Source organism: Zonotrichia albicollis, chromosome 12 (assembly GCF_047830755.1).
Source record: "Zonotrichia albicollis isolate bZonAlb1 chromosome 12, bZonAlb1.hap1, whole genome shotgun sequence".
In the NCBI taxonomy this organism is placed as follows: Eukaryota; Metazoa; Chordata; class Aves; order Passeriformes; family Passerellidae; genus Zonotrichia; species Zonotrichia albicollis.
This window is the reverse complement of record NC_133830.1, coordinates 13,408,034-13,428,524: the sequence shown is the minus strand read 5'-3', so window position 1 is coordinate 13,428,524 and position 20,491 is coordinate 13,408,034. Positions and strand designations below refer to the sequence as shown.

Genomic DNA, 20,491 nt, shown 5'->3' with positions numbered 1-20,491 from the left:
TATTCTTAAAAAATTTTAGAGATTTGTGTTTCTAGTTGCGTAAATGATTGATTATATGCAAAAATTGGTTGTGCATGCTCTCCATGCTCTCCTGGATGAAATACTAGTGCTTGATTTGACCTGAACAATATACAGAAACAAAATGATAAGATTGTGGAGTTGTATATAACAAATAGTGATGTGGTTCAGAATTTCTGCAGGATTTTTGTTTCTCTGAAACATGAGCTCATTCCCATTATGTGAGGCTGTGCTCATTTAAGGCAGTGACTAATGCTACTTGACCTCAATCTTTGCTGTAAGTGGGTTGGAATTGGCCAATAACTTGGCATTCCCACACCAGTGGAACACTTAGATTTATACAAGAGAGCTCCATAACATTCTAGGAATACACGTCCAGCCTCTCCAGAACAGGCTCCACGTGCAGCCTCCTGCTCCTCCTCAGATGTGAGCGAGCCTGTGTTCTCACAGCAGGCAAACACTGCTCCGTGAGTGCTTCCTACACTGGGCTGTTTCCAAATAATAAATTCAGAACCTTCAGATTTTGCCTTTCATCTGGCAGACTCAAGCTTTGCAAAGCTGAGATAAGTTTTGTTATCCCCCTACTTCCCCCGTTTCCATTTTCCATGAGTAAGTGTAAGTAGAACATTATGCTTGCACACAAGTAAGGGAAAGTTTCATAGAGTTGTTGAAGGCTGGAAGGATTTTCACCATGATATTATAAAAAAATGAGGTGACTCTATATTCTTTCACTTTTTCCCTTTTTATTCTCCCACTGATTATATTTAAGGGAGATTTTTTGAAATGAAGTATTTCAAACAAGGCTAAGAATGGGCAATTTAGTCTGTTAAAAAAATCACTGTGGAGAACACATCTGAGGATTATAATCTTAGTATTTAGGAGTGTGGAGGAATGTAGTACAAAGCCAGTATTAATACAATGTCACGCAGAGTAGTTACAGCTTTTCTATTTTTGCAGTATCTGAATCTTCTAATATATGTGGAATAAAGATAAACTGACTTATTTCCTTTCTTGTGTTCTTTTTTAAATATTAATTTCCATTGAAGGTGGCTTACATGTTCAGCAAGGCTTTTAGTACTTCTGTTTAGAACTCATTGTAGATAAGCATTGGAAAAAAAACACAATAAACATTTGTGTTAATTATATAATTTCCTCCTACCCTTCTCCCCTGCACCATATGTTCTCTTCTCTGTATGGCTCTCAATTGACTTTTATTAGGGTTTGATAAGTGTCTAATCAGAGACCTCAAAGTCTGTGCTGATGATGCAGTTGTGACCCTGTTTGTGCACCCTTTCCTAAGTGTAAATATACCTTGAGGTGGGAGAAAAGAACAATGGGATTAATTCATCAGGCAGTTATTATGTGTGTTTATATATAGGCTTTGCCTTAGTCTGTAGTCTCTGCTTCAGCCTTTGTGTCATATCTCACATTGCCCCTTGGCCTGGATGTTTTGATTGTTTATTTGTGGGTTGGTTTGATTGGTTTTTGTTTTTCCTCCAATCCCTTGGTTATTTTCTTGAATGTGATCCTCTGAAAAACCTTTGGGGATTCATCAAGTTTCTCTACCTCTGTCTGACTTTCCATTACAACATTTGAGTCACATATCCAAGTTTTATTTCTGCTTTCATAGGGAAAACAGCTTCTTTCATTTTCTGTGGGACACCAAAATGAACCATTGTGCTTGATCATCAAGGACACAGCAGAAAATTACTTGCCATTTTTTATCCCATAAAAATGAGAGGCCAGGAGCAGTGAGGTGAAACTTAATACACTTGGATGGGGAACCATACTTCAGAGACCAGTGGCATGTAAGGAACTTACCTGCACTTTCTGCTGAGATGCACTTTGGTTTCTGAATGTATATTTGCTATGTGCATAAATGCTTTCCTTCTCCGGTCAGTTATGTGTGCATTCACTTTTCTAGTGGGACCAGAAATTATTCCAGATTCAGCAGTTGTTTATAACAGCATAAAGATATGATAGAAATGGCACATGACTTCCAAAAGAGAAAATCATTACTATGCTTTGAAACTTGGCTTTCTGCAGCCTTTGCTCCAGGACATCAGAAGGCTGGAGCAAATAATGAAACACACTGCTCTATCCCCACTAAAAATGACTGAAACTGTCCAGCAGAACTTGCCACTTCTTTTTCCTGTGCTTTCCTTGGACCTTCATTATGCAAACCACTTAGGGAAAGTTTCTGCATCCTGATGGGAGCAACATGGAAGAAATGCTGATGTGAATTTGGAATCCGGTGTCACGACTGCAGTGATCTGCATACCAGGAATAGTCAGCAGTGGTCAGGCCAGGACACAGCTGCAGACAGGTTCTGGTGTCACCTGTGGTGCTTTGTGGGTGCTGTGGTTCAGGTTTGCTTTCCAGTCACTGAATGGTCAGGAGGAGCTGATTTCCTGCATGGACAAACCCAGTGTGCACTGATGAAAGGTGCTGGAAGCACTCTGAGTATAGTGTACATAAGTGCTTGTTAACACAAACAAAGATTGCTCTTTCAAGCAAAAAATTCTTTTCTAAGTGAATTTAGTTCCTTAGACTAGCAATAGTGCAAATACAATATTTGTATTAAACAAATGTGAGTGTCCAGTTTTGCACACAGCAGATGCTTAAACTGTAGATCTGATATAGTATTGAATGTATGATAAATGTAAAAAAAGTCAAGGTTTGATGAATGACTTTATCATCTTTTCTTGCCAATAATTAGTGATGTGTTAAAATGTGCTGGCCTCTTGTACACAGGCATTTTGTGTGCTTTCAAAAAGCTTCCAGTAATGCTTTCAGAAATGAAGGTAACTGTTACTTGCCATAAGGGTGCTGTGTTGGCTTGAAGCAGATAAGGATCTTTGTTAACATAAGAACTGTTTGAATCTCACAAAATGAGCTGGTGTATTTACTGCCTGACAGTGTTCAGCATGTAAAAAGAAGTAAACAACACAAGTATTGAGACATTCACTCATTTCTGTTTCATTCCTGGCTTTGGAAAGATAGTATTGTTTATGTAATATGTTCAAAGGAGCACATAATTGATTATATACTGTTAGTCAGCCATGTGCATTTTTACATTTCTGCCTGTAGGTAAGCTGAACACCTGGTGACATGGCAGCATGTTTTAAACACTGCTTAGGAAATCCACAGTAACAGCACAGATAACAAGACTTTCAAAATGGTTCAGTAATACGCAAAATAAATGTTCCTTTTAAGAAATTTTTTCTTTATTGCCTTCATACAAAGGTACTAGTACGGAGGGAAATGTGATCTATTTACTGTTTGTGGTGGGGATGGCTGGTGGGTGGTGAAACTTGCAGGGTGCTGTGCTACTCTGTTCTGCACAGTTCCCCTGTTAATCTTTCTATCTTTAAACTTCTCATTTCTTTTGAGAAAGCAGGATGCTTTTGTCAGCTAGATATTGAATAGAGGTTTTGATATTTAAAGCAAACTGTTCAGGGCTCTTAGAGATATTAATGTGGAAAGAAATACAGGTACTATATCTCGAGCTTCAAGACAGAAAATGTTAAGATAAGGACAGTGTACAAAGGCAGAGTGAATATTTTGAGGTGTTAATTCTAACTACAGAGGGAAGAAACTGGAATTCTGGAGCGGACACTGGAGCTATATTGTAGGATGCAAGGATGACTCAGCCCGTGCTCAGATCATGGTCTTGCCATACTTGTTTACATTAAAGTTCAGTTGCTATTTTAAGTCTGCACATTTAGTAGAGAAGAAGGTGAGAAAAAAGCAGAGGGAGAAGAATAAAAGCAAAAAGAGGAAGGGAATATTTTAAAACGCAACAACAACAAAAAATACCTGGACCAATCCCTCCTGCTCCGTACGCTGCTCTCTCAGTGGAAGAGCTTGTAATCCTATATTTGCTATATCAAGAGGATTCTTCTATGAGCACAAATTAATAATTTATTCATAGGCTGGAGTCAGCCCGCATTGATTTACTTATGCTGCATTTCTTTTCATTCATAAGCCTTTGCCGGTCCCGAGCTCTCGGAGAGTGACTTGCTGCAGTGCTCCGGCGTGGGAGGAAGCAGCAAAGGCGCCTTTATGCACAAGGACGTGCTCCCCACGACTCGATTCGATGTGCGAGCCTGACCAGGAGCCGGGGCTGGCTGCGGGCTATGCTCCCCGGGCCGGCACCGCCGCTCCGCCCGGTGCGGCTCCGGGATGCAGCGGGATGCTCCGGGCACCGCGCTGAGCTGCGAGCAGCCCTCGCCTCTCCGGGCTGTGTGACGGACAGACGGACAGACAGGTGCTCGTCATGCAGCCGTGCCCTGCCTGATCGCTCTCCGGTGGGTGTGCACGGCCCCGCGCCCCCGCCCCTGCCAGCCCCGCCGAGCCCTCCCAAGCTCAGCCCCCGGCAATGTGCAGCGCTCTCTCCTCGCCTTCCTGCAAGGGCTCAACTCCACTTTCAGCGCCTCCAGACTTTCTCTGCTTGTGCCGTGCCCTCCCTCTGGTCCAGCTCCTCCTGTGCCTGCCTCTCTGTGTCGGCGCTATCCCGTTAAAAGGCTGCTGCTCCCGCTCCGCTGAACCAGAGCTCTGCCTGCCTTGATCGGGATGAAGGCTGGAGGTTATCGGCGAGGGAAAGGAGAACTCTAGGCAGCTTTCCATTTGCCAAGTGAGCAGTAATTGCAAGAAGACAGCCTCCCCAGCTGGAATCAATAGTCTGCTTTCTGGCTGCTAAGGGCACTTTGGAGCAGCAGTAGGTCACTGAAGTAACTTCAGCACACTGCTGACTGCGGAGTTGTAAAGAACTACATGCAAGTGGCTGCAGTAGTGCTGGAAAACGCTTTGCTGTTACCAGGGACACAATAGTTTTCAAGTCATTAGCGCTTCGATTCTGCTCCGCTCCTTCCATTACACAGAGAGGGTCATTCTTTGGAGGAATGAGGATGGAGCTGTGAATTTTTCTTTTGCGGTGTTCCAGTGTCCCCTTCTAGTGGAAGGGGGTAAGAGTGGGGGAAAAGAAGCTTTTAGAGACAAACCCCCACTGCTGCTGGACTCAGCTTCACCTGAATTTCCCCAAACCTTTCCAGGCACAGAGAGGCACAATGCCAGAGAACCTGAATCTTCTTCGGGCTTTTGGGGGCTTTTTCTTTATCTTCTGGACAGCTTTTAACACAGCCTTAGTGGATGTGGTTGGATCGGAGCAGCAGATCCCCTTGTCAGTGTAAGTGCTTTCGTGCTATTCCTCTCAGGACTATGCTCAAGGATGAGAACTTGGCTGCTCAAGTTCTCCTGTTTTCCTATTGCAGATATTTGGCTGTTCCAGGGCACCTTTGCTCCTCTGTCACCTGTGTTTAAAGTGGTTGTCTCCAAGGCGCTTGGCACTATGATTTTATTATAGGAGCATGTGTTGGTGGAATATGTGGCCACTGAGTTTTAAGCGCTTGCATTTACTAAAATTGATGTAGTTAACACTTTCTCATGTGGGAATTTATCATACAGAACTGTTTTGCTATCTTATCTACTATTTTCCTTTCAATGGATATATGTCATGTTGTGCCAAAGCATGTTTCTGTACAAGTTAATTCCTTAAATTTTAATGGTTCAGGTTGGCAGTTTCCTTATCAGAGGCCTTATCTTAGCACAGGGTCTGCTTTGTGCTTATACTTGTCCAGCTTCACTGATCTTTTGCTGTGCTCAGGTTCCTTAGTGAGCTCTCTAATGCAAAATTGCTCAGATCCTTCCGAGTGCAGCTGATGCTGTTACAGTCTCTGTTGCTAGCTCTGACATGTGTATTACATTTCTTCCTGTCTCTTTTTTTTTTTTTCCTTCACAGTGTAAAGCTCTGGGCCTCAGCCTTTGGTGGAGAGATCAAATCTATTGCAGCCAAATACTCAGGTTCCCAGCTCCTACAGAAGGTAAGGATTTCTTTAGTTGTAATAAGGAAGGTTTTAACCGAGAAAATGGAGGCAGATTTAATTTTTTAAATGAACAGGCAAGCAGTGCTGTGCATGCTTTTGTCCAAGATCTATTTTTGTATTGCATACTAGTCCCTGATGACTCTTTGCATTGCACTGCACTATCTGTAGAGTCCTTGCTTAACCTGATATTTTTCTGTTGGAATGACTTTTTTTTTTTCCATTGGAAAGTAAACTCCAACACTTATTCCTTGTAGCCTAGGCTTCAGCCCAGGTTGCGGGTGTTTAGTCTGGTTGCTGCATTGTGATGATGATGATGATGTTTCTGTGCAGAAACAGCTATTTCTTATGAAAGATGCTAACTTCATTCAAGGAGCAGAATTAGTGCATATTGTATTATTTTCACCCTGGGCGCTATGCACACAATGCACTGTATCAGGAGAAGGCGGCTGCTCTGTTGTTTGTCATCTCTGCAGTTTTTACAATGCCATTATTCCCCAATCATCTTAACCCAGTGCTGAGATGTATTACATCATTACAGATAAGAGGAATGAATGTGGTTATCTTCTTGCTCAGCTGCACAGCTGGGTAATAAGGTGGTGAAGTATAGCAAAAACTTGAGAAATGGGTATAAGTCTGCATAATTGGGATAGAGGGTAATGAAAAAGCAGATTTGAGTATTAGGTATAAATCAAAGACTCTGTTTAATTTAAATATGCAACCTATAGTAAACTTCTGTATTGTGGACAGTTTATTTTTACAACAGTTGCAAAAAAAATGAGAGACTAAGAGGAATATGTTAGACTGAGACTGCTATTTTGGGGCATTTAACATGTGATTCTCAAAATGCAATATGTAAATGGGAAAACATTGAGACATTCACTGATCAAAAAACGCTCATTCAACCCATACATTAAATTTCTGCTGAATTTTTGCAGACATGATTTTTACTTCTGAGTAACACTAATTTTATTTTTTGTCTGATTGCGAAGGAAATTATTCCTTCAGCTTTTAGCATTTATTTCGAAAGGCTTATATATGTGTGAAATTATATAACTGTACATGCAGCAGCTGAAATAAAAAGCTTGTGCTATCCTTTAAAATGAAAGCGACTGGCTTTAGTAATTACTAAAGATGTATGAATTGTTTAGGAGCTTGCCTTTTCAGATTTGTACACCCAGGACTGTAAAACATGAATTTCACTAAGCGAAAATACTGAGCAGTTAAGAACCAAAATATTTGCGGTCTCTTACTGATTTTTAAGGCCTTTAAATGACTTCACTTCAATATGTTGGGCAAACTCATTTTATTATGAAAATCTGGACACTCAATATTTATTATATTTCCAGCTCACATTCTTTAAAGTCTCTGTAGTCTTACATTGTCACTGTTATTTATGAACACCTTAAATTCATAAAGCAGTTGGAGCTTTCATTTTTGATTAGTTTGTAATCAAGTATTATTAAAAAGATTTATTTTTTTTATTGGGCCATAACAAACAAGTATCTTTATTTAACTTTGGAGCTCTTCCATGTGCAGCCATTTCTGCGCTAAAATGGCTTTGGAAACGAAACGTGCCCAGTCCTGAGCCCAATGTTTGCTAGGAGAATATGGAATGTACCCTGTGTGGCAATCATGCTAAATCCCACGAAGAGTCAGTATGGAATCCTTAATCCTCCTTCTCTTCCTCATAGTAGATGCTGCTGTCATCCCTTCTGTGATGTGTTTTTTCCCTCTGAAGCAGCAAGATTGGTTCCTATTGGTTGTTATAATTGTAGGTAATTGGAAGCTATTCATTTTACCTTTTCATCAGCATCCTTTCTGTTTCACTAACCAGTCTGTGCTCCTGTTTTTGAAGGTGGACAGTTTGTGTTCTTTCAAAGCTATTTTGTTTTTCTTTCTTGCTTATATTTCCTTATTTAATGAAAGAGAAAAGAAAAAAACCGCAGGTTTGGCAGGTATTTAGAGCATTTATTCCTCTGTCACATGTATTGTTTTTTTCTTTTTTTCTTCCTTCTGGTTACAGTAGTTTTTAAAATATGTCTGTTGCTTTTTCTTTCATTTAGAATTCCAAAATGTCTCTGTCCATTTAAGCTTGCTGTATCCTGGTGTTGATTGTGGCAAATGAGCCTGGATGACAGATGACTTTACCATGTACTTTTTTTGTATGGTTATAAAGTATATTTTTTCTGTAAGCTTGTGTGAATAGAAACATACCAAACTTCAAGGTCTGCAAGTATTTTCAACATGCAAAGTCAGTGACAGAGGTTGTCACAACAGTTAAGGAGGTGATAGCACAGGAGGGCTCTAAATACAAATGCCTTTTTTTCCCACCTCCTCCCTCCCCACTAGCCAGGCATCAAGAATATGTTTGGTATTTACTGTGAGCTCTGGGTGATCAGAATCCATGTCATTTTAAAGTCAAGATTCCACTTTTAGAAGCAGTGAGACTTCTGATATTACCAAAGGAGCCCACATTTCCTGATTATGAATTAAGCATCCTTAAACAAGTGAAGATATAAAATGTGTGTATGATTATGGATCTGGACAGTATAGATTCCTCAACTGTCAACTGCTTTGGAGTGCCATTTAGCTTAATACAGGCTTGCTAAATGAAAAATTAATGTAAAGGTTACTTGATTCATTCTGTCAGCACACACAGTGAGTGCTGCTTTCAAAGGGATGCGCTCACAGTCGTGATTGACAATCTCTGCTGCCCAAATGTTTTGCACATTGAGTCATTTGACCCACACTAAAATTCCATTGAGCAAATTAATTCGTGTGAGATACTCAGTAAAGAAATTTTTTGCCAGTTTACAGTTGTGAGTGTTGATGGAGTTATTGCAATTCTTAAGGTCTTGCTCTACTGTGAACATCAAATACGTGACCAGCGCTGGTGCTCTCTGGAGTTTGTAAAAGATGTATAAGAATATTTTTTTTGCTTTTTGAAAGTATATTTTAAAAGACACTGCTTCCCATATCTTAATTGAATGTTTTATTATTTTATGTGATTACCATAATCTTATTCAAGTATTTTTTTATGCCATCTAGAAGTATCTGGGATACATGACTTTTCCCAAAACTGACTTTAGGTGAAATACAGATGCTTCAAATTCCTTGAAAAATAATAGTTCAGTAAGTAATTTCAGAAACTATGATGAGGTTATAAGCAAAATTAGCACTTAAAAAATGTTCTACACCTTGATTTCAAAGAGATGGAACACCATTAAGTGTAACGTAAAACATCCAGTAGCAAACAGGACTGTATCATTCCTAGTTTGTCTGGTGTCTGGAGGCTTTACAGTTGTCATATAGATTTGGAGAGACTCCTTGATGCTCTAGAGATGTTCATACTCTTCACCTACTTAGTAAATACTACTGGGGCCCAAGAATTAATTTTAATTCTCTCTTAGGTGTTTTTTTTCTTCCTTAGACTGTCAAAAGACATCTGCCTTATTTGAATCCTGACATATTTGATTTGTTTTTCTTTTGTAAACACTCTGAGTTTTGTGGGTCCTGTACTGAATGTGAGAGCATAGCCCACTGGCAAAGCCTGGCTTCCAATATGGGATGCAAAGCAAGGCTTAGGTGCCAGGAACATATTCACTTCAGCTGCTGCAATTAGAGTTCTGGTAAACAGGCTTTGGGGAATGCTGTTGTAATACAGTAAAGCTCTTAAATCAGTGCAGTGTCTGTGTGAAAGTGCAGCATGGTCTGTGCTTTCTCAGGTTCTTTTTGATGAGACTCTTTTTTAAAAAATATTCTCAGCTTTGGTTCATTTCTTCCTGAATTGTCAATATTATTCATTGCAAGTGTAGGAAGGGTAAAAATACCCTTATTTTCTTGGTCCTTCCACAAGGTTTTTTTCCTGACCAGAAGCTTGTTTCAGGCTCCCTGAGATGTTCCTTATGTAAGTTGTGTGCTGGAGCCCTCAGTGTTATGTAAGCCCTGCCTGCCTTGCTCTGAAGCAGGCTGGAGTCTGCATCTGCCTCTCCTTTCGACAAATCCTTCATTGTCTTGGGAGCTCCCAAATCATTGTTTTCTCAGAGCTGGTTTTTCAGTCAGCAGAGCATTCCTGTGTTTAAAGATGCAGAACTGCCTTTTATCTCCCTGACTAGGATGGGGTGCTGTATCTTAGGAGTTTCTTGCAACTGTGGAAATGTCAGTGCAAAATTAATATAACGGGGTGATTTAGATCAATTAGCATTCAGCTGGTGGATCTGATTCATACAGTACATCTATCTTTAGTTTAAATTGTATAATAGAGACTTAAATTCTTAGGCAAGTTTAGTGCAATCATCTTGACATTAATTGCCTTTCTTTTATTCAGCCTTATGTTGGTTTTGGTTTTTGTAGGCTGTTTCTTTGCTCGAGACACTGCAACTACTGCTTGGAAGGAAAGGGTCAACTAGGACTGAGACCTGCAGGTTAAAGGATAGGCATGGACTGACTTGTTGGATATCAATTTAGACTTTGCCAATTGAGCATTTCTAAAACAGGAAAAAAAAATAGGGAAAAATTATCAATAAAATCTGTAGACGTATGACTGTGAATCAAAAGATACAGAAACTCCATCAAAGGAAATACCACCACCCTCAAAACACAAAAAACAAACCCAGCCAACAGCAACGACCCCTTTTTCCCCACCCACGAAGCCTGACACTTACCCCAAAGCCCAAATTCAAATTCTACACCAAGTAAATGGTGTAGACCTTACCAAAAACTGTATTCAGAGTTCATTCATTACAATTTGGACTCCTGAAGTCCATTTTATGTAAAATGTGTCTCTTAGCACTGACTTAAAAATCAAACCTTAGAAAGTAAAAGAAATATACACCTGAGATCCTTACACCAGCGTAATTCTGTTGATTAATGCATATGATGTTTTGGAACTTGCAGAGCTTAAATCTCCATCACCTTTAATTCCTACAGATATATGGGCTATGTGAACAATGAGATTATTCTCCATGCCAAACTAGGTGCAGAACATTTGTGTGCTTTGCAGTATTTTATGTTTTCTGCAGACATAAAGATGTAAATACTTCTGGATAGACATTTTAACTTTGGTCAAGAATAAAAAAATCCAACAAATGGTTATGCTACTTATCTATTTGGTGGGAAAACCTTTGATTCCATGCTAATCTTCAGGTAGTATGTTCATCTGTAGAGGAAAGAATTAGTCTTATCAAATTTTGAATACTTCTTTTTCTCCATAATTATAAAACCTTTGGACTTCTTTTTTTGTAATAAAGTTGTGCCTTTTCTGGAGGTATTGGAAAATTTTCTTTTTCTTTTATGAGGTTAGAATTGCACCTTGAATGATCTGTGATTTGTACTCTCCTCTCCTGTTGGAATGTTATGGTGGGAGTAGTAATTTTTTGGTGTTGGTAATGGTTTTAAAATGTAGTCAAATCATCTTGAATATCAAACATCATGTTTCAGATTTCACTTGGTCTGAAAGGGAAGCCATGCTGAATTCATGTTTTGCCTCTTTCAGCACTATTTTGCAGTCTGTTCTGTGTCTGTCTGGGTTTGAGTGTGATCCTCTGTGTTATTCAAAGTAAAAAACTTGTACTGTTAGTATGTAAGAGGAATATGAGATGGCTTGAGTAAGTTCATGATAATTGCACTGCACTTTCATTAATGTATTTTAATATGGAAATTATTGAGCAGACAATCCAACTGGAAAACATTAGATCTTGAAAGGAAGAGAATGCTAATTCCCTTGCTTAATGCATTTATGGTTGTTTGTTTTCACATCCTGTATTGGAAAATGCTTACGTTTCAAGGTTAAAGGAGCTGCTCTCCATGCAAATTATCTTGCCAGTGAAGGTATGTAGAGCATGAGTGGATGCTGTGTTGTAGTGGTGATTCACTCTTAAGTAACTGCCAATCAATACTCCACACTTTCAAATGTCATTACCGTTCTGTAGGGGACAGTTTTTTGTTGCTGATAAGTCTTAACACATTTTACATCACAAATTATATATTGATGAGGTAGATGGTATTTTAGTTTCTGCAGGAGCTTCACTGACAGGTTTTAATGAAATAGCTAAATTAATTTGTAGTTCTTGTGGAGTTCCATTTTGCTTTTTTACACATAATGTTTTTGCAAAAATTACATGGATGATCCTGTTTTTATGGTCCTTTTTAGCGTCCACCAAGTTAATTTGTGTAAAGCTGTAGTGCTTTCTTAGAGTGTGTGATCAAATACTTGCAAGATTTGTACTTAAAAATGAAGTCTTCACAAAACCGCTTTTAAAATCATAGTTGGGAAGAAGTTGCTAAGGGTCTTGGTAGCCTTTCCGGAAGTGATTAATTTCAGAGACACATAATTACTGAAAATATCCCGCCCTCAGTTCTCCCAGGACCTTCCAGGTGAAGTTACCCCTGTAATAGATGATATCCAGTGCACTGGTTTTAAAGACAGTGATATAACATATGAGGGGATTGTGATTGCTCAAGATACTCCTTCACATAGGATCCAGCATACCAAAAAAAGGCAACATAAATGTGTTCTCCACATCCATAGTAGATGTACAAGAACCTTGTAAACACAAGAATTAATTTTAATTAATTGTGTCTTTAAACACAAGAATTAATTTTTTGCTACTATCAATTTATTTAATTTTGTTTTACTGAGAGAAAACCCTAGAATAGTGTGGAAATCTTGCAGGTTGGCTGCTCAGACCAGGTTCCTGGGCATTATGTAGACTTTGTTGAACTGCCTGATATGAAGATGAGCTAAATCCTTTATTTTGGACTATCATCAATTACAGTAATTCTATTTCTTCTTTGATGTCTGTATCTATGTGCTATTAATCTTTGTGTCTACATTTCCTTAAGGCATAGCTGGTGCGTCCTTCACATTTCAGAGCAGAAACATGTTATGAACACAATTGTCAGTGCTGGGTAGCCAGGCTGGATGAAGTCTTGCTGGTTTTCCCCTCCCCTTTTAAGCACACAAACAAATGATCTTATTAAAATATCATTTTACTATATAGGAATAAATATGTCAGCTATAATAGAATAAACTTTTTGGAAAAGTTTATTTGGAAAAAATGTGGACTGCACATATCTCTTGTTGGGTTTCAGGTCTGACAGCCATGTGATAAGGTATCAATAAGATGAGCTTTTCAAGATGCTCCTGTGTGTTCTTGTGTTAAATGTAACTGTGAAGTCTACAAGGGAACTTCAGTGGGGCTTATAAGACTCTGGGATGTCCCAGGGAGAAAGCAGGAAATGATCAGATGTAAACTCCTGGTCGATTCCTTATGCACCAGCCATAGGTTCTAGCGCTTTTTAATCAACAATTGATACTTGTTAAAGTTTGTTTTTCACTGTTGTTTTTCTTGAGAAGAATTTTCCTGAAGAAGCACCTGCATTGAAGTTGTACTTGTTTAGGTGGAGCCTGGTAGGTTGGTTGGATGGGGTCTTCAAAGCATCTAGGTTCTTGTAGTGATTCTTCATCAAAAGAGTTTGAGAAGGGATTTCTTCTAACCGTGTTTTCTGTATGTCAAGATTCATGAAAGAACTGGAAAGAGTTAAACCAATGCACTTCATTGAGGTGATTAAAACCCAAAAAAATTATAAAATCTTAGGTGTTTTCTTTGTCAAAGCATCTGCTCCTACTTGTGTGTTTGCTTTTAGTTTTCTTGACATGCTTTATTGTTGTCTTTGTTTCTCTCCCTGTCTCTCTCTGAACCACCTTGTTTATCTCTCATTTTAATCTTTCAGTTTTTAAATGGGCATATTTTCTAGAGAGAAATGTTTTCTTCTGAGCCTGATGCCAAATGTTTTGCGTAAATAATTTTATAGTACAGAGGCACTTAGAGATAGTTATTTCTATTTATCCTTCTAGATTGAGATATTAGAGTATCAAAGTTAAGCAAGTAAAAGATGAAGGAAAAACTTTTCTCGGGTCTATTAACAAACAAAACTATAAAGTGGCCTAATCTACATCATAAGATTGGGGAAATAAAGAGAGAAATTTGTGTGTGTAATTCATTCAGAACATCAGGGATTAATGTGTAGATTATGTGGATTGTTGATTAGTGAAGTTTCTCATATGTATCACTGACAGTAATTTCTTTGAAACATTCCTCTTAGTTTTTAGGAAAAGGTGGAAAAGCTTCTAATAGATCTTCTGATAGGATGTTTTTCCTTTGTGCTTTCAAAATGTGGATTTGACAGGCTTCCCTGAATTTTGAGCAGCTGATGGATTATATGTCCTGTCAGTACCATTCCTCTACTATGTGCAAGTTAAGATTTCTTTGGCTTACTGTTCTGAATATAGTGATGCTGAATTAAAAAATTCTAATTGTACTCTCTAAGAATTGAGACTTTTGTATTTGACATTAATGACTACAAAAAACTGGTTCTGGAAACCAACACTCATCACCTCCTCTATACAATGTCTTTCTGTCTTTCCCTGTGGAGCTCTGTTTTTCATAATTTCTGGACATATGGAATAATGAATTCTGGAGCAGGATTTAGAAGGTCTTTTAACTCTGATTCCTGTTCAAAGCATGGTCAAAGCTAAAATCAGTGCAGATTTCTTGGATCTTTGAATTTGATCTTCAAAACCTTCCCAGGCAGCAGAACCACAACCTTTTTGGTTCCAATGCTTGTCTCTAGTCTGGACAAGAAGTTACTTGAGCTGTAACTTCCCATTTCCATTTTATTGCTGAGTGTCACTTCTACCTCCCTAAATATTGTCAGTTCATCATCTTCACAATCTCCTGGAGGGCATGGAAAGGCACAGCCCTTTGTGATGGCAGCACCCCTGAGGTCCTCCCAGTCATAGACAGCGTTATGGAGTTCTTCAGTTGCTTCATCAGGTCCCAACACTTTTTCTGACCTATTATTTTAAAATAGTTCTCGTAGCTTCATGGACTCTTAAACTGAGCTCTCTGCTGTTTGATATTCAGATGGGTTTTTACCACTCACAATAGGAATGTGTAACTGTTCTCATAATTATCAAGTCTCAAGAGTAATTTCCTCTTAGCTGATTGCATGAATAGGAGAAGACTTTTTAATTTGTCGTGGTAACACAGGAATTTATTTTCTAATCTAGGGCTAAGACAAGCCATTTAGCTCCCACTTGCTTTATTAGCCATTTCTTTTACTATCTTTATCCCCCCCAGTATCTTAAGTGAACTTAGTGTTGTACCGAAAGAGTCTGCCAGCTGGCAGAAGATTTTATGTCTTATTGTCTATTTTTGCTTTATTCTACAGTAGCTGTCAAGGGATTTCTTTGTGCTTTTATACACAAACAAGAATTTTAGTTGTTTTCAAAAAACGGGATTCAAAATTATGCAGTCATAATATCTGTAGCCTGTTAGGTAACAGCACAGTGAAAATGCTGTTTGGAATGCATTATGAAAACTCTGGTCAGGGCCCCAGTGTTCCTATTGTTCCTCCAGGTCCCATTTTAATATTTGACTATTCAATATACTTTGAAGATTTTGTGTCAAGCTATCTAAAATTTCTGACTTTCAAAAGAAACACAAAAAAAAAATCTACATACTACGGGTATTAAAATTTGATGTGTTGGGAACACATCATTGGTCACAAAATTAGATAATTATCTTCTAAAGTAACAAAGCTTCAGAGATAAAAAGCAGGAACACTGAAACTTTGGCTTTACCTTGAAGCTAAATGTCTATCATCTTCTGACAGCTGTATGAAATGTATGAGTTCTGAGCTGCTTGGCCATGATGCTATCGTATTACATTAATAGCAATTTTCACTGATAATGAAAACTGGTAGGAGGCTAAGAGCAAAGCTTTAGATTATGACTTGCAGCCATTGACTATCTGCATCCAGCAGATTTATTACCCCCTATGCACATTGTGCCTTTTATAATGTTTTCTGCAGTTTCTTCATCAAAGTACAAGAAGAAAGCTATTATAGATGGCATGAAAGAGAAAAAATCGGGGCACTCGCTTCACATTTCAGACATGCACTCGTTACAAACTGCAATGCTGCTTTACAGTAAAAGTAGGGATAAATTCCAGCATCCCCCATGAAATCTTTGAGAGCGAGAAGAGCGTGAATGAAAGAAAACTGGAGAATTTCTGTTGGTCAACGCTAATTTTCTATGTATAGATATATCTGCCTTTTATCCTGAGGCTATGATAACCTTTTCTTGATGGTCTACTTAAGTCCTGTAATCTTGGTGGCCAAAACTCAGTGCAGTCCTTAAGCACAATGCTAATTTCACCTGTAATGTCACACAAATCTGGTGCATGCAGTGGTGATAGTATTTCATGGAGAGTTCCAGAAACCTTACATTGAAAATTAGAAGTGCCAGTGTAACTCCCCTCTTTCCCCAACTGGAGGCACCTTTTCCCAATTTTCTGTGTAAAATGGGCCTAGTAATACCTTTTTTCCCCCTCAAATTTAAAAACTTTGGTATTAGAATTAGGGGAAATGCTTCATTATATAGAGTTTAGCATTTTGAGAGAACTGGCTGGTGAAGAACACCCTTAGCATATGGATGTGGAAACAGAGGGAAGTGGAATGGAATGGATCAGCTCTGAGAGCTACAAGGCATTAATTTTAACACACTATTTAAATATAACTGCTTGCACTACTGAGAAGATAAATGGTTTCCTGTAACATTCCTGAATAACTACAAAATTGATAAAAACTCTCTCTTTCCTGTTGTTGATATTTGGTGTCTGTAGCTGGCAATAAATCTCCATATGGCATTGCACTGGCAAGGGAGATTAAACCTTTTTTGTCGGAGGATAAACCCCTCCTGTGCCTTGAATACAAGGTGATATGCTCTGCTGATATCAGAAAATAATTTGCAAATTTGCAAACCTTCCCTTCTTTCCCTTGTAATTTTTTCCATGCTGATATTTTTCTCATTATACATTTTCCACATAACTTCAATTTTGCGCTACTTTTTCCTTTCTAGATCTTTCAGACCTTTCTGACCTATTCTGGTTTTCTTCCAAGTAAGATCCAACTAACAAGACTCTCACTGGAGTCAAATTCACAATTGTGAAATGCAGCTTAATTGGGAATTGAGCAATTTTGTTTATTATTTTATGAGTGGCTGATTATTTCTGTCTACATTTCAATTACCATAGAAATTTATTTTCATGTGTTATTTTTCACTCTGTCCTTCTCTTTACTCCCACTTGTTCATAGCCATTACATTTTTTCCTTTGGAAATTTTTACCATTAATGTAATTTTTTAAAAGTGCCTTTAAAACTTTTATGGCTCTGATTATGGTTGTAATCATAATACTGCAGTAAGGATCTGGTCACCTGAGAAAATGATGCAGAAATAAAATGAGTAATAGCTCAGTAATACTTTCATACCTAAGAATGGGGGAAGGTTTTGCAAATAAATCTGTTTTTCTTAAATTTTTTTTTTCATTAAATTATGATTTAATGAACCCTTCAAAGGAAGAATAAATAGATTAGGATCCATTGGTGCACTTTATTCATTGTGAATGTCATTGAGAAAAAAAGATGGTTATTTCCCCAGTGATAGCCAATATACTTTGTCGTGCCTTGGATGGCGTGTGTAGGAAATGGAGTGGGAGGGACAGTATTTCCTCCAAATCCAAAGGGAAGTTCTGTCATGGAGAGGGAGGCAAGTTTTGCAGAAAGGAGTCAGAATCAGGGGACTGCTGCAGGTTCAAAAACCAGCCAAAGGTGAGAACAGGACACATAAAGGTAGCAAATGAAGAGGAATGGAACACATTTGAGGGCAAAGAAGCAGAATGAAGAACGTTGGTTTCTTCTCTGTATTTTAAGACCATTGGAGAATAAATACATTTGTATGAAAGGCAGGCAATATCTGTATCCTGGAGATGATTTTTGACAAATCTATTACATAAATAACATATTAAAACATATAAGTCGTAGAAGGTCAAGCTGACTTTTTTGCACAAGTACCACGTGATTTAAAACTTCAGCCAAGAACTGAAAAGAAGAAATTATATGCTAAGAAATGTAAATTTCAATTCAGGAACGGCATCAGAAATTAAACTGGATTTAGTAATGATGTAATTCTGACGTTTATATTTTGCTTCTCAGATGCTTAAAATTGGAATGCTTAAACATTTTTAAAAAATTGTAGTTTGTTTTGCTGAAGTTATTTATTCTTTATAACCTCAGTGTAATAGGAATATAGTTCAACTACCTTCATAAATTGGCACTGCTCCTGTCCAGTCCACCTTAAGCATGTTATTAATGTAGATATATATTTTTTCAGTAGAACTTCCTCAGCATTGCAAGATGTCTAGGGAATTTTGCCTGAAAAAGGATGGCAGAGCACAGCATGAAATGAGGGACTGGGACCTATACTTATGTGTTGGAATAATTCAAATGTTAGTGTATAGTATTATTCATCTAGACCATATTTATCTGATTGCATGCTGCTTATTTATCTTGGTTTATAAATATACAGGAGTTGAATTACTGAAAGCTCTAATTATTCTGAACATAATTTGTCAGACAAAACCAGCTGCTAACTCAGCTCTTCTCAAGAATCTTCAGTAAAATGCACAACCTAAATAATAATGTCTTGAAAAGTACAGAATTCCCATTCTTCCCACAAATCCTCCCTGTCTGTTGGGTACCTTCCTCTCCAGAGTCTAGTAAAAGCCCAGGTTTTTCTGAAGTGGCTGAAAGGACAAGAAATCCAGAGTGTTCTGTGGCTTGTGTTGCTTGGGCTTCACTCACAGAAAATTTCTCAACACTATTTAACCTGTAGGTTGGCAGAAATTATTCTTTCCCATCTTGGCTGAAATGTTGATATGTTCATCGTCTAGTGCAGCCATTAAGTTGAATTAAATAGCATTCCTGCTTTCAAAGCCTTCAAAAAACCTACAGGTCTAGTTTGCCCCTGACCTGGTGATTAACCTTATGCAATTCAGTTCTGAAATGTCTTTTTCCATGTCTATAAAGATGTGCAAAGTGTTGCTTTCTGTCTACAGTTAAAAAAAAAATGATGGCAACTTCTATGCAAAATTTGCTTCTGTGGGGTGTGTTTTAATAGGTGTGGTACTCTCTGTTTTGTAAGTTGGGTGGGTTTTTTTTAATAGAAAAGGGTCAAATATCACAAGTAGGTATAGATGAATGATTGATCTAGTTGACTGAACAGGTCAATCATCTGTAACTTTGCATAGATAACAATGCTGTCAAAAAAGAAGAACCATCTATATGGCATTTATAGCATCTGTTTCCAAAGGCTTGAATGAAAACAAGATGTGTGCGGGATTAATGTTATTATTTCAGTCTCATTTGGAAGTAAACTAATTAGCACAGCATTTGAATGCACAGCAGTTCAGGGTTGATTGAGGCCAGGGCAGATGGGAGCCACTTCTCTTGTGGAAATGTCAGTGGCACCTCTGTGCAGCCTTGTGCCTCAAGTGAGGCTGGTTTTGGGCAGCTTTTAATGAAAAGTTTTTGCCTAAAGTGTTGTGTACCTCAGTTATTGTCAAAGAATAGCAGATTCTCTGCTGAGGGTCTAGGGCTAAAATCATCACTGCTGATGAGAAGTGATGTAAACAAGGAAAGTGAAGGGAAGAATTGCTGTTAACATGCAGGTAGTCAATACAGAAAAAAATTCCACATAAATCTAGGATATATGAAAATAATCTGCACCTACTCTGACTGTATGCTGCCTTCTTGGAATGCTGAGTTTTGTATAAATTGCAAAAGGATTGAATCTACAATCAGGAAGTTTTCTTTTATATTCACAATAGTCATACACAGTAATGAGACTGTTATCTGTAATGAAACCATATTCTCTTGGAAAAGAGGGGGAGAATATTTGAGGGGGCAATGTTTTTCAGACTAGAAGAATGTTGTGGTTTAAATATGAAGAGTAATTATAAATCTTATTGATGGCTTCACGTAAGTCGGCCTGTAATTTATTTCACTGCAAACATGCATGTACTTTGCTGATTTCTACTTTTTCTCCTTGGTGGGTAGGAGGTTAGAATTGAAAGATGGCTTTTGTTTCCTTGTTTAATTGCCTAAAAGGAAAAGTGACTGGAATAGAATCCCATTTTTTGTAGGGGAACAATTAAATGTGATTCTCTCACCTACTGATTTCAAAATATGCAAGTCTTAATTCTGTTCATTGCTTCCCACAGGAGCTGGCAATCCTTCTATTCTCTGTCCTTGTATCACATATAAAGAATTGCTTTTTTCCTTTTTTAATGAGTGGCTTGATATACAACATGTCATTTGCCTTAAGCATTTATTTCCATTCTCCTTTCTAATACATTTAATTTCCTTCCCCCTACAACTGTCTGTCCTTGCTCCAGACTTGTGATATTATTTGATAATTCACTTTTTCTTAGTACTGTTTATTTAATTCTGTTTTCAGGTTTACTCCTGTGTATTAACTTAATTTTTAAATAATATATACGCATGTAGTAAAGCTGTTAGTACCTTCTCAGCTCCTGGAAATACCCCAATACCTATCTCTGAAGAAATATCATGTACAAAAAGTCCCTCTGGGGATGGTGACTCCACCACTTCCCTGGGCAGCCTGTGCCAGCGCTTGACCAGGTGATGAATTTTTTCCCAATATCCAATCTAAACCTCCCCGGGTG

General features: G+C 38.1%; 1 protein-coding gene across 3 annotated transcripts in view; it reads left to right on the top strand.

Annotated features, from left to right (window-relative positions):
• The first annotated feature begins 3,702 nt into the window (after positions 1-3,702).
• The window catches only part of CACNA2D3 (calcium voltage-gated channel auxiliary subunit alpha2delta 3), a 382,402-nt gene continuing 365,613 nt past the window's right edge, over positions 3,703-20,491 (top strand). Inside the window, exons 1-2 of one of the 3 annotated variants that reach the window (XR_012582234.1) lie at positions 3,703-5,206; positions 5,819-5,900. Coding sequence is in view for 2 of the 3 variants with exons in the window: in XM_074549897.1 (XP_074405998.1) it covers positions 5,088-5,206; positions 5,819-5,900 (201 nt within the window). In the remaining variant the exon portion in view is untranslated. The remainder of the gene's footprint in view (positions 5,207-5,818; positions 5,901-20,491) is intronic. The other 2 variants (XM_074549897.1, XM_074549896.1) reach the window with 2 other exon arrangements.